This window comes from Trachypithecus francoisi, unplaced genomic scaffold, assembly GCF_009764315.1.
Source record: "Trachypithecus francoisi isolate TF-2019V2 unplaced genomic scaffold, Tfra_2.0 Lachesis_group19, whole genome shotgun sequence".
In the NCBI taxonomy this organism is placed as follows: domain Eukaryota; kingdom Metazoa; phylum Chordata; class Mammalia; order Primates; family Cercopithecidae; genus Trachypithecus; species Trachypithecus francoisi.
Window position 1 is genome coordinate 29,541,453 of NW_022681464.1, and position 14,468 is coordinate 29,555,920.

The 14,468-nt window shown below is 35.4% G+C and overlaps 1 protein-coding gene and 1 non-coding gene across 3 annotated transcripts in view; one reads left to right on the plus strand and one right to left on the minus strand.

The window, feature by feature from the left end:
- Positions 1-14,468, minus strand: part of TAF4B (TATA-box binding protein associated factor 4b) — a 158,072-nt gene that overhangs the window by 13,425 nt on the left and 130,179 nt on the right. The window contains exon 15 of one of the 2 annotated variants that reach the window (XM_033178079.1): positions 6,228-6,248. The exons of the other annotated variant lie outside the window; for it this stretch is intronic. Within the exon in view, the coding sequence (XP_033033970.1) occupies positions 6,228-6,248 (21 nt within the window). The remainder of the gene's footprint in view (positions 1-6,227; positions 6,249-14,468) is intronic. 2 annotated transcript variants of the gene reach the window in all.
- On the plus strand, positions 8,574-8,679 carry LOC117064315. Its single transcript, XR_004429378.1, has one exon. It is a non-coding gene; the product is annotated as a U6 spliceosomal RNA (small nuclear RNA).

A 14,468-nucleotide genomic window follows, 5' to 3' on the forward strand; every position in this document is an offset into this window, starting at 1 on the left:
ATCAAGATAAACCATGCAAGCCCTTAGTAAACATAAAGGACTAAAATCAAGCTATGTTCTCTGACCACAATGAAAACACCAAACATTTAGAAATTAGACACCATTCTTCTAAATAATCTGTAGATCAAAAAAGATACCAGGATGAAACTAAGGGAATATTTTCAAAGTTGACAATAAAAATACAACATATCTAAATTTGTAGGGGTGAGGCTAAAGTAGAAAAGTAATGGAATTGTATAGCTTTAAACATAGAAAAGAAATGTGTAAGGTCAATTACAGGCTTCCACCTTAAGAGGCTGGAAAAAGAACTCAATATAAATAGAAGAAAGGAAAATAATAGAAATAATAGGAGTAGAAATCAATACAATAGAAAACAGACACATTTTTTGAAAAAATGAAAGCTGTAAGTTAGTATTTGGAAAGGATTAATACAATTTGTAAACCCTTATCTAGACTGATCAGGAAAAAGGGAAAAAAACACAAATTATCAATATCAGAAATCAAAGAAAGGATAACATCGCTACAGACATTAAAAGGAGACATGGTTAATCATTTCATGTAAACAATTCCAGCAACTTAGATGAGTGTAAAAATTATCTGAAAAACACAATTTTCAAAAGCTAATACCAAAAGAAAGAAAATCCAACACTGAGTTTTCCCAGCCTAGAAAATTCCTGGTCCAGATGGCTTCACTCATAAATTCTATCACACATTTAAAGAGAAAGTAACTCCATTTCTACACAAACTTTTTCAAACAAAAATGGCAGGAAGAAGGGATACTTCCCAGCACATTACATGAGCACAATTCAAAGTAAACTAACAAGGACATTACAACAAAAGAAAATTACAGATCTGTATTATTCATGAACATAGATGCAAAAATCCTCAACAGACTAAATGAATAACAAATTGAATCCAGTAACATGTAAAATCAATTGTATGTTATGACCAAGTGGGATTTATCCCAGGATTAAAAGATTAGTTAAAATTGTCTGGGTACAGCGGCTCAGGCCTGTAATTCCAGCACTTTGGGAGGCTGAAGTGGGTGGATCACCTGAGGTCAGACGTTCAAGACCAGCCTGGCCAACATGGTGAAATCCCGTCTCTACTAAAAATACAAAAATTAGCTGGGTGTGGTAGTGCACGTCTGTAATCCCAGCTACTCAAGAGGCTAAAGCACGAGAACTGCTTGAATCCATGAGGCAGAGGCTGCAGTGAGCTGAGATTGCACCACTGCACTCCAGCCTGGGCGACAAGAGTGAAACTCCATCTCAAAAAAAAAAAAAAAAGTTAGTTAAAATTAAGATATCAACATAAGAGAATAAATTGAAAGAAAGAGAAAACCAAATTAAGATAATTTAACTTTAATTTAAAACAAAATTGAGAGAATAAGAGAAAACTCATATGAAAATTAAATAATCAAATAAATTTGCATAAGCCTTGACAATATTCAATACCCACTATAGTAAAAGCTTTCAGTCAGCCAGGAAGAAAAGAAATTTCCTCTATGTAAAACCTATAGCTAATACCATATTGAGAGTGAAATACTGGATGCTTTCCCTCTGAGATCAGGAATAAGGAAAGGATGTCTGCTCTTACCACTTCTATTAAACATAGTAATGGGGATGTTAGCCAGTGCTCTAAGGCAAGAAAAGAAAATAAAAAGCATAAAGATTGGAAAGGAAGAAGTACTCTTAGTTTTATTTGTAGACAGCATGATTTGCTTAGCAAATCTTAAGACATTTATTCCAAAAAACCTCTAGAACAATTAACTGAATTTAGTAGAATGGAGGATACAAGATCTATGTCAATATCAACTTTATTTTGATATGTTAGCAACAAACAATTGGAAAGTATATAATTTTGAAAATACAACAGCATCAAAAAATTATACCTATGTATAAATGGATAAAAGATGTCAAAGACTTGTACTTGGAAAACTAAAACATTGCGGATAAAGGTGACAGAAGTAAATGGAACAATATTGGAAGCCTCAATATTGTTAAGATGTAAATTCTCTGCAAATTGATCTATGGATTCAATGCCATCCTAATAAAGAATACCTAGACATTTTTTTAAGAATGACAAAATGATTCTAAAAATTCATATGAAGATACAAAGGACACAGAATAGCCCCCAAATAATCTTGTTTTAAAAAAGGACAAAGCTGCAGCACTCACACTATCTGATTTCTAAACTGTTACAAGAGAGACTGTAGTATGGCATAGAGAAAAATAAACAGAATAGTGTATGTGTATAGATATGTCCACATACATGTTAATTGGTTTTCAACATAAGCTATAAGGTGATGCAATGGGGAAAGCCTTTTTTAATAAATGGGGTAGAGTAACAGGGTACCTGTAAGTGAAAAAATAAACTTCAACCCCCCACTTCCCACCAGACACAAATATTAAATCAAGGTAGATCAAAGACCTATAACATAAAAGTTAAAGTTATAAAGCTTCCAGGAAAACACAGGGTAAATCTTCATAACATGGGGTACACAAAGATTTTTTTAGGATACAGCAAGTACTAATTATAAAAGAAAATGATGATAAATTGGACTTTGTCAAAATTAAAACCTTCTGCTCCTCCAAAAGGCACCATTATAAAAATAAAAGTACATTGCTAAAGGGAGTGTGAAATGGTACAACCATCTGAAAAACAGTTTAGAGTCTCTTAAGATTAAATATATACCTATCCTATGATCTAACAGTAGTATTCCTAAGTATTTATCAAAGAGGAATGAATACACAGGCCACAAAATGACTTTTACAGGAATGCAGCTTTATGTGGATAAAACAGCTTTATCTATCCAGCCAAATATTGAAAACAGCCCAGTAACACTGAATAAACAAATTATGGAGCATTTACACAACAGAAGACAACTCAGCACTGAAAAGAATGTACTACTGATATGTATAATGTGAATCAATCTCAAAGACATTATGAGTGAAATAATTCAGAAACAAGACTACGTTACTGTATGGTTTCGAATTCTACAAAGTTCTGAAACAGGAAAGATTAAGCCATGGTAACAGAAATTAGATTAGTAATTGCAGAGGGGGTTGGAGGTGGTAAAAGGCATAATAGAACTTCCTGGGGATCATACAAATGTTTTATATCTTGATCTGGGATAGTGGTTACAATTAAAATCAATACATTCTATTGTATATAAATTATACCTCAATCTGAAAAGCAAATGCAAAGTTAATTTAAATTTATAACTTAAAATTGAGATGTCAAAGTCAACCCTTCCTGAAGACTTCCCCAAAGGAACATGGTTACTCTTTCCTATGATCTGGTGTACTTTGGTATAGAAGTATGAGAAGTTTGTCAAGCTGGAATTCTACATCACAAACATTATAATAGCTACAGAGAATGTAGACAAGAAATGTTTACTCCAACACTTATGTGAAAAGATGTCTGTAAATTTTAAAAGTTACCTGAAAGATACTATAAGATCCTAGAGTATGGTAACTCAATATTATAAATATTACTGAAATGCTTGAGAAATTTATGTATCAGTGTTTCTTAATGGGGATATTATTAGAATTCTGGGTAAGCTAAATTAAGTGAATTTGCCCTCTCACGCTGTGCAATGTTTAGTATCACTGGCCCCAAGCCACAAAATCCCAGTAGCACACAACCCACCCCACCCTTCACTGAATCACTGTGTCAAAACACTACACTTTACACATTTCCAAACACCCCATAGGAGTACAGTTGAGAACAGTCTATAAGCTAATGGTCAAAAATACATATAAGCAGCATTTTTTAAAAAAATCTAATTACTAGAGTTAATCTACCTTGCCATTTTATTTCCTAAACTAACAATTACCTTTACCTACCTAACTTCCAAGGACAAATGTACATGCTTTTGTTTGCTATATGTAATACCAGTTTGGGACGATGAAGAATAACTGATTTTATTGAAATCCCTAATGAGGGAAGCCAAATACAATCACTGAAAGCACTGTCAACAGCAACAAACTATAACACACAAGAAATAACATTAGCAAACTACTGAGAGGAGTAATAAATTCAGAAGATGACCTGTCATGAACAGACCCTGTGAATGGTCCCTTTACATATAATACTGGGTTAAAACAACAAAACAACAACAAAACATCTGGGTATTCAAAACATGGTGTTGTTTGTGCCAGAAGAGTAGTAGCAAGCAACTAAATCTCTTTGAATAACACAAAGTTAAAGCAAGCAGATACTAATTAATCTACTTTATGGTTTTAATATTTAAACTTGTTGCAATAAAAACACAACATAACCATTTAATGACAAGGTTTGCTAGGCTTCTAGCATCTACTCATACATGCAGAATTAAGAAGGAACACTGAGGAGAAGAACAAATAATAAAAATGGATACAATACCACATACATGCCTAGTGCTAAGAAGCAGAAGATGAATTAAACTGGCACATGATCCTAGAAGAAGAGATTGAATTCGTAATTAAGTTTTCCCAAAGAAGAGCACAGGGCCAGATGGCTTCACTATTGAAATCTATCAAACATTTAAAGAAGAATTAACACCAATACTTCACAAACTCTTCTACAAAAAAGTAGAGGAGGGAACACTTTCTAATCCATTCTCCAAGGATGGTATTACCCTGATACCTAAACAAGCTAAAGACATCATGAAAAAACCACTGCAGACCATTATTCCTTATGAATATGGATGCAAAACTCTTCAATGAAATACTAGCAAGCAAAAACTAATAGTAGATCTGATTAGACCAGAGAACCATCTTTGAAGGTGCTACTCCTCTGCAGCTACCAATGGTACAAAGCCCTGTATTAGTTAGTATTTGACCAGAGAAGACTACAAATGATACAAAATGTGGCATTACCAGAGATTTGGCCAGCTGTAATTGTTAACCTAGTTAAACAGTTCATGTTCAGCTGTAACTCTGCATCTGGTGCTAGGTCTGGCCCAGGGTTCAGAGGAGCCAAAAGAGAAGAGGAGCTAAGGAGCCCAGCTGTTGGGCAATGCCTATGCCAGCCCATGCCAGCAACGCCTTTGAGCTGCAACAGCATCTGTTGTCCTCTCCCTGATCTTCTAAGCATAAGAATTATGTCTGCAGTTTCACATTTACTTTTCAAAGTCAAAATGCTTCATGGCCCTTGCTAACAATGCAAAAGAAAAAAGGGAAAAGAAATCTGGGAAACAGTTCCAGCTTAGCTAGTTTGACACAATACAAGTCCGGCACACCATCTTTGTCTTAAAAACAAACAACTTTCTTGGAGCAGTCCCGAGTTTTAACTTCTAACTCTTCTATCATTGCTTATTTCTTTCACTATACCTTACATTTCCAACAGGGTATTTCATTTTCCCCAACTGCTTTTCTTTCAAATAGCCTTCTAGTCTAGTGTAATGGTTGCAAAATATTCCATTTCCTTTCTTTTCCCTTTTTTCAGTTTCCTTCTGCTTCATGCCTTGTTTTTCTTCCATATTCTCCCTTTTATCTTTCACATAAAGGTTTTTCCTCAAATATCAGGTGATCCTTGCCAATCTGTTGTTATTTAAAAGTAATGCACCTGACTATTAGTATTTCAGGCTTCCTCTCTCCTCTCTTAGGCTAGTTATTTTTCTCAGGATGAATGCCTCTAGTCACTAGTTTGAATCAACTTTCAAATTCTACTAAATACCCTTACTGCCATTTTTCTCCTTTCTTCTTTATTTTTGTTAATATATGTTTTCAGCTTCTCTCATTTATGTGGGACTTGTGAAGAAACAATAAGCCAATAATATGCAATTTAACATATTTCACAGTAAGTCCATAAAGATAGCCGACAGAGTCAACTTTTAAGTCTTTGGAAAATTTTAAAGACCCAACTAAAATTCAGATTTATGTTTAGGTCATTTATGAATAGCAAGGCAGATTTGTTCATGAAGTGTGAATAAAACAGAACGTAAAAAACAAAAAAAAAATCTTAAAATATAAGGAGCTGCTTTGTCTAAGGTAACAGCACGTTCTAAATTCTGCTGAATCTATGTATTTATCAAAAGAGTTAGATGATAATAAATCTGTTTAAACATCTAATAAGTCAGCTATAAATAAATAAGGAACCCTTCAGAAAACTATGGTCCCCTGTAGCCTAGTGGAAGGGAATGGAGGTAAAGAGTGATTGCTACCTGTGCCCCTTAAGGAAATGCAAATTAAAGCTGGGCCTTTCATGTGAATAGACTTTTAGTTAAATTACTTATGTACCTTTTCAGAGTGAAGAATCACCTGTAACAACAACGAGAAACAGAAAATTATCTTTAAGAAATACTGTTTATCCCCAAAAGGTTTTAAGCCTTTGGGTTTTCCAAAATAATTTCTCGCTTAGTATTTCAATTATAATCTAACCCTATCCTCAAATGATGAAAACTAGCAAATATGGTAAAGAAAATGACACCTACTTAAGATCATTTAAATATCCATAAGAATTCAACCTGATTCTCTATTTGAAAATGTACATATTTCTAAGTTATAAAAAAAAAAAACTATCCCTAAATGATTTTAACACTTAAATAAATGTCTTAAAATCTAAGTATTTCTCAGGCCGGGCGCGGTGGCTCAAGCCTGTAATCCCAGCACTTTGGGAGGCCGAGACGGGCGGATCACGAGGTCAGGAGATCGAGACCATCCTGGCTAATATGGTGAAACCCCGTCTCTACTAAAAAAAATACAAAAAATTAGCCGGGCATGGTGGCAGGTGCCTGTAGTCCCAGCTACTCGGGAGGCTGAGGCAGGAGAATGGCGTAAACCCAGGAGGCGGAGCTTGCAGTGAGCTGAGATCTGGCCACTGCACTCCAGCCTGGGCGGCAGAGCGAGACTCCGTCTCAAAAAAAAAAAAAAAAAAAAAAAAAAAATCTAAGTATTCTCATATAGGGTATTTTAGAGGTTGTTCAACACTTCTACATCATGTTTCCATGTAAAAACAGAACTTTGACCTTTGAAGAGAGCACAAAGGAATGGTAGAGATGCAATAAATAAAAAATTGTAGTGACAACCATTTTTAAATGATTGATCATATCTATCACTAGCATGAAAATGGAGAAATAGGTACTCAATCAGCAGTGGAAACTTTTGGAATGCTTTTGGTAAGCATTATGAGTGTCTATTACATTTTGTGCATATCCATGGACCTAGAAGTTCCACTTCTAGAAATCAATCCTGTAAAACAAATGATTACATAAAGATAAAACAGGATGCTCATTATTTATAATAAACAAATGAAAATATTCTAAATGGCTATCAGTGGATATGTACCAGTATGGGAAAATGTCTATGATGGTTAATTTTATGTGCCAACTTGACTGGGCTAAGGGTTACCCAGATAGCTGGTAAAACATTGTTTCTGTGTGTCTATAAGAGTGTTTTGGGAAGAGATTAGCATTTGAATCAGTAGACTGAATAAAGAACCACCCTTATCAATGTAAGGATGCATGACTCAATCAGTTGAGGACCCGGATAGAACGAAAAGGTAAAGAAAGCGCAAACTCACTCTCTCTTCTAGAGCTCATACATGTATCTTCTGCCTTCAGACATCAGAGCTCCAGGTTCTCATTCCAGTATTTACACCAGTGACCCACCTCCAGTTAACTCCCCATCCCCATTCTCAGGCCTTCCGCCTTGGACTGAGAGTTACACCACACCACTGGCTCCCCTGTTTCTCAGGACTTCGCATTCAGACAGAATTATACCAACAACTTACCTGGGTCTCCAGGTTGTAGACAGCATAGCGTGAGACTTCTCAGCTTCCATAATCATATGAGCCAATTCTCATTTTTAATATCCCTGTACATACATGTATATATGTATATCCTATTGTTATGCTCCTTCTGGAGAATCCTATTAATGTCCAAGACACATTGTCCCACAAATTATAGAATAGTGCTTTTAGGATGATCCCATTATAGTACTTAAAAGCACACATTTCTTTGGACATGTACTTGGGTTCTTCTACTTACTAATTATAGAACTTCGGGTAAGCAACTAATCCTCTCTATATCACAATTTTTTCATTTGAGGAAAACAATAGTATGATCTTACAGAGGAATTATGAGGACTAATGAAGATAATACATTCTAATTGTGATAAAGGTAAACTGTGATTATTACATATATATTTTAAAAGCACATATATAAAATGATTGTATTAGGTTGAACTATCTGAAACTGCCAATACTTAATTAACAACTGTTCACCTAAAAAAACGGCAAGTTCATATGGTTTAACCTAATATATGCATGGACATTTTCAGAAAGAATATCCAAGGAAAAGCTGTTTTAAATATTCTTCTATTGTTTCCTTACAAGGGAAAAATACTCTTCTATACCACTTGGACATTTTAAATGTGAAAATAGTTAAACATTCCCTCCTCTCAAATAAAAAGCTATCTATACCCCTTGCTTTAAGCAGTACTATCTTAAAAGCATGGCAGACATAGGAGATCCCCCTTCCTTTCCCCCTCAATCAATAATCATTTGTTGACTGAGCAATCTACCTTCTTTTATTCCTCTTTTAGGGAGATTCCACATCATTTTAGAGAAACTTAAAGAATGCTGGTGTGCTCACTTTGGCAGCACATATACTAAAACTGGAACGATACAGAGAAGATTAGCATGGCCCCTGCACAAGATAACAAGCAAGTTCATGAAGCATTCCACATTTTTACATATATTTCATAAAATGTTGGCGTTGGAAAACATGTTGGAGATTGTACACTGAGGTAAATTCATGCTAGTTTAAACACTGTCAGGAAGTTATTCCTCAAATCTACTCTAAATATTACAATTCAAAGAGATCTGGTTTCAATAATTCTATAACTCTTCCTTTATAAAATGAGTGGAAATAAATAAGTTAAGAAATAAAAATAAAATAATAGGCCAGGTGCAGTGGCTCACATCTGTAATCCAAGTACTTTAGGAGGCCGAGGCAGTGGATCACCTGAGTTCAGGAATTTGAGACCAGCCTGGGGTAACATGGTGAAACTTGGTCACAACTAAAAACACAAAAAATTCTGTAATTTTTTGATGATAATAAAAAATGATGATCATATATCATTTTTTGTGTTATTTGTGAAGAAATAAAGCAAGTGAATAAAGGGTTTTTAACAATTGTAACTAATGCAAATCAGCAGTGGCATCAGGTGAGGTGGCATGTGCCTGTGGTCCCAGTTACTCAGGAGGTTGAGGTGGGAGGATGGCGTGAGCCTGGGAGGTGGAGGTTGCAGTGAGCGGAGATTGCACCACTGCTCTCCAGTCCGGGTGATAAAGCAAGACCCCATCTCAAAAAAAAAAACAAAACCAAAAACATTCTATCAGGTACAGTCAAAGAACCATGTACAGCACTGAGTTCGAGAAGACCACCACAAGTCTGCTGCTTTGGAAGCCCTATCTTACTACATACTGAAGTGATTCATGGAAAGACAATAGTGTAGAAAAGAAATAAGTCCACAAATCGCTACTACCACGTTCTCTGAAGATGACAAAGCTATGGACTCCGTCTCACTCTGCCTCCTGCTTTTTCTTTTTCCTCTTACCATGACACACATGTCAATCATCAGAGTTCCTACTGTTCATGGACAGATCCTCTCCAGTACCATCCCTCCTCTACAAGACACTCCCTTCTAGCTTCCCAGACTTACTTTTTGGTTATAAGCAGGAAGCTTCTGCTGCCTGCTGAAAATCAGACTCATGTAGTATACTTTCATAGCTCCAAAAATTGATTTTGTACAATTTTTTAGACATGGTATTATGTAAGGTTAAAGTACAACTTATCTTTGAAAAAAAAAATTAGCCAGGCGTGGTGGCAGGTGCCTGTAGTCCCAGCTACTGGGGAGGCTGAGGCAGGAGAATGGCGTGAACCTGGGAGGCGGAGCTTGCAGTGAGTGAGATTGCGCCACTGCACTCCAGCCTGGGCGACAGAGCGAGACTCTGCTCAAAAATAAATAAATAAATAAACATTGTTATTCATGTTGGATCATTAATAAGGCATGCAAAATATTTGAAAGTATAGCTAATGGGGGAAAAGAGATCCTTTCTAATCCAAGGATCTCTAATTAACACAGGAAGTAAAGTGATTAATGTTTTAAAATTCCAAAGAACCCCAAACACATCACCGATGTAATACACATACACAACACACACATACAAATACTCTAAATCTTAAAGTAGGTTTTATTTTACTGTATCAATATCTGTATGGCCTACATTAATTTAAAAACTAATTTCATACATATAACTTCAAGCCACAGAAGTAAAAGAAGAGGACACATTTCAAAGCACTGCCAAATAGTACATTTTAACTATTTCTCCACCCTCCTGTGACTCACTAGCCAATAAGCTTATGGTATAAATATCTTATTCAAAATTGTAATTGATACTTGCTGCTCTTTTGTCAGGATAACATGAGGAGATAGTGGCAGATGCTATTCAATTTTACCAAGACTTCAGAGAATATCAAGTGTAAATTTCCAAAGGCTAGGTTAATATATAAATTATACAAACATATCATGTTTAATGAGAAAAGTTTTGCTTTATCACAACAAAAAATACTCAAGGACAAAGGTCTAAAACTAATTTCTCCAATTTCTTAGCAACAATAAAGGTAATCTTCAAATGCTAAAGCGTTATGTTTTTAAATGTTACATTTTAAAAAAAACTACCATCATTCCATTCAGTCTTCCCTACTGACAGTGCTCCCTTTTAGTAAGAAAAAACCTGCATTAAATTTAAAGAGTTACCCTCTGAAGAACTAGATTCTACTCCCACTTCCCTCTGGGATTATATGCTGATTCTAAAGAATTTAACTCAAACATGTTAAGATTTCAGGTTCCCATTGATAAAGAGAGAAGCAAACAAAAAGTAAAGCCTTTGTTTCCAGAGTACAGAATATTGACAGTAAAAATGGTTTCATACATCATTTTTGTGTTATTTGTGAAGAAATAAAGCAAGTGAATAAAGGGTTTTTAACAATTGTAACTAATGCAAATCAGCAGTTTACCTGAACATTGAAAGTCTCTCTCCTTTTTTCTCTTATTTTATTCTTATGCAGGGTCTTGCTGTGTCACCCAGGCTGGAGTGCAGTGGCCTGATCACAGCTCACTGCAGCCTTGACCTTCTGGGCCAAGCTATCTTCCCTCCTAAACCCCCCAAATAGCTGGAACTACAGGCACACACCACCACGCACTGTTTTTTTTTTTTTCTTTTTTTTTTTTTGTAGAGACAGAGTTTTGTGACTCACCCTCCTCAGCCTCTCAAAATGCTGAGATTACAGGCATGAGCCACTGCACACAGCCTGTCTCTCATTTTGAAAAGAAAAATGCCTTTAAAGTTAAAACACTATGAATAAAAAATCAACAACAAGGAAACTAGTGTTCAGCTAATTTCAAAATAAGAATTGTACTAAAAATGTCACCAGCTGATTAAAGAAACATACATTTTCAATTCAAGTTGACATTATAGTCATCCCTTAGTATCCTTGGGGGACTGGCACCAAGATACAGATACCAAAAACCAAAGACGCTCAAGTCCCTGATATAAAATGGCATAATATTTGCATGTAACCTATGGACATCTTCCCGTAAACTTGAAATCACTTCTGGATTACTTATACTAAATAATACAACATAAATGCTATATAAATAGTGTAAGACTGTATTTTTAAACTTAGTATAGTTTTTAATTGTTGTAGTGCTATTTTTTATTATGTGTTTTTTCCTCTGAATAATTTTGATCTGCAGTTGGTTGAATACTCAGATGTGGATAGAACCCACAGATACAAAGGACTGATTATATTTAAAAGTCTGACCAGTATCTCAGCTTAAAGTCCAGGAAATACAGGGAAAAATATGCATGCCTGAGTTCTCAAAACTAAAGAAGCACCAAGTGACAGACAATTCAATATATTTATATCCAAGTTAGCAAACATCTGTTTTGAAACTAAAAATTAAATAATTTTGCATTTTATTGTAGAGAAATCACATAATGGTTTTTATCATTGTTTTGAACACAAATAGCACATTCAGTTTTCTCCCTAATCAATGGATTTTCTCAGATTAAAACACATAATAAATAAAAACACCTAAAAATCTCTGTTTACTTTAAATTAGAAAGTATTCTCTAAAATCTGTGACAAATTCAAATGAGAATAAGAATTGATGCTCAGAAGAGATTAATAATTAACACTTCAAATTCACTATGGGCCATTAATGCTACTGATAAAATACTATTAAAAGCTGAAATAATGGCATTATTACTACGATTACAAATACAACAATTCATTAAGCACTTACTTGAGGCCAGGCACTAATTAAGTACTTCACATAAACCAATCCTTAAGACAGGCAATATGCCCATTTTACAGGTGGGGATAAGAGAGGTATGGGGTTTAAAGAACTCATCCAAGGTTATAAAGCTTAACAGAGTCAAGAAGCAAAACCGAATTTTCTGAGTTCAAAGCACATGTACTTATCCCATGTGCTCTGATGATTCCTCACAAAGCAAACATTTAACAGAATATGTTGTATAACGTTACTATAGTAGACAAGTAAGTCAGGAACTTAGACATGCCTATAATTCACTCTCAAAGGAATTATAATATTATAAATATATGGAGAAAAAAAAGTTACAAATAACTATTCTTGCCACAAAAGAAAATGTATGCTAACAAGGCATATTTATAGGAATATACTTAATGATCAAATAGCACACCCCAATTTAAATAAAATATTTATACACATCATATACAAATGGACCAAAAACAAAGGGCAGTGAGTTTTTCTGTACTAAAACAACTCAGTAGAGTTGTTTCTAGTAGAAAGATAAATTCTGTGCTGAACTAGTTTTTCCATACTTTTTTTTTTTTTTGAGATGGAGTCTCACTCTGTCGCCCAGGCTGGAATGGAGTGATGTGATCTCAGCTCACAGCAACCTCTGCCTCCCAGGTTCAAGTGATTCTCCTGTCTCAAACCCCCAAGTAGCTGGGACTACAGGCACGTGCCACCACGCCCAGCTACTTTTTGTATTTTTAGTAGAGACACAGTTTCACCATGTTGGACAGGCTGGTCTCAAACTCCTGACCTCAAGCAATCTGCCCACCTCACCCTCCCAATGTGCTAGGATTACAGGTGTGAACCATCATGCCTGGCCAGTTTTTCCACACTTTTAAACATATTACATTAAGATTTGGGGCCAACAGTATGGCTCATGCCTATAATCCCAGCACTTTGGGAGGCAGAAGTGGGAGGACTGCTTGAGGCCAGGAGTTCAAGGCCAGCCTGGGCAACACAGCGAGACCCTTGTCTCTACAAAAAAAAAAAATATTAAAATTAATCTCAGGTACTTAAGTAATCAAACTCATAGAAACAGAAAGTAGAATGGTGGTTACCAGAGGCTGGTGGAGAAATGGGGAATTGTTTACCGGGTACAGAATTTTAGTTTTATAAGATGAGAAGGTTTTGGAGGTCTTTTCAACAATGTGAATGTGTTTAACACTACTTAATTATACACATAAAAATAAGATGGTTAAAAAAATGTTTGATACTAATATATAAATAGTCATAAACAGAACTATACGGGGCTACTATATTGGGCAGTCCTGCAGTGCTGCCCAATATAGTGGCCACTAGCAGCATATGACTATTAAAATTTCTATTAAACTAAAAAATCAAAAATGTATTCTAGTCTCACTAGCCACATTTCAAGATCTCAACAGCCATATCTGGCTATTCAGGACACTGCAGACACAAACATTTTCAAAATCATACAAAGTTCTATTAGATAACTCTGGATCAGAGTGTACAGAAACAGACCTAAATACATATGAGAACTTGAATTTTTCATATACAATTGTGTGTGATAAAGGTAGCATTTCAAATTAGCAGGGAAAGAATTATTGAGTAAATGGTGTTGGGACAATTAGCTAGCCTAAGGGAAAATGAGAGAGGACTGAGGGACTAAAGCTAAATCCACACGTCAACTCTTACTCGAGTTCATTATGAATCAAAGATTTATGCTTACTAAAAATACAAAAAAAAAAATTTAGCCAGGTGTGGTGGTGGGCACCTGTAGTCCCAGCTACTCGGGAGGCTGAGGCAGGAGAATGGCATGAACCCGGGAGGCGGAGCTTCCAGTGAGCCGAGATCATGCCACTGCACTCCAGCTTGGGCAACAGAGCGAGACTCCGTCTCAAAAAAAAAAAAAAAAGTGAAATGATAAAAGTAGTAGCACATAATTCTACTTAAGAAAGGGCCTTCTAAATAGAATATAAAACCAAAAGACAAAAATAAAAAAATGAAAGACTGTGGCATTCTTTAAAGGAAAAATAAAAACTTTTAGATGAATGAAGTCCAGACAAACTGAAAGAAAATGGGGCTAGGGACCAAAATCTCCTTAAGCTGATAAGCAACTTCAGCAAAGTCTCAGGATACAAAATCAATATGCAAAAATCACAAGCATTC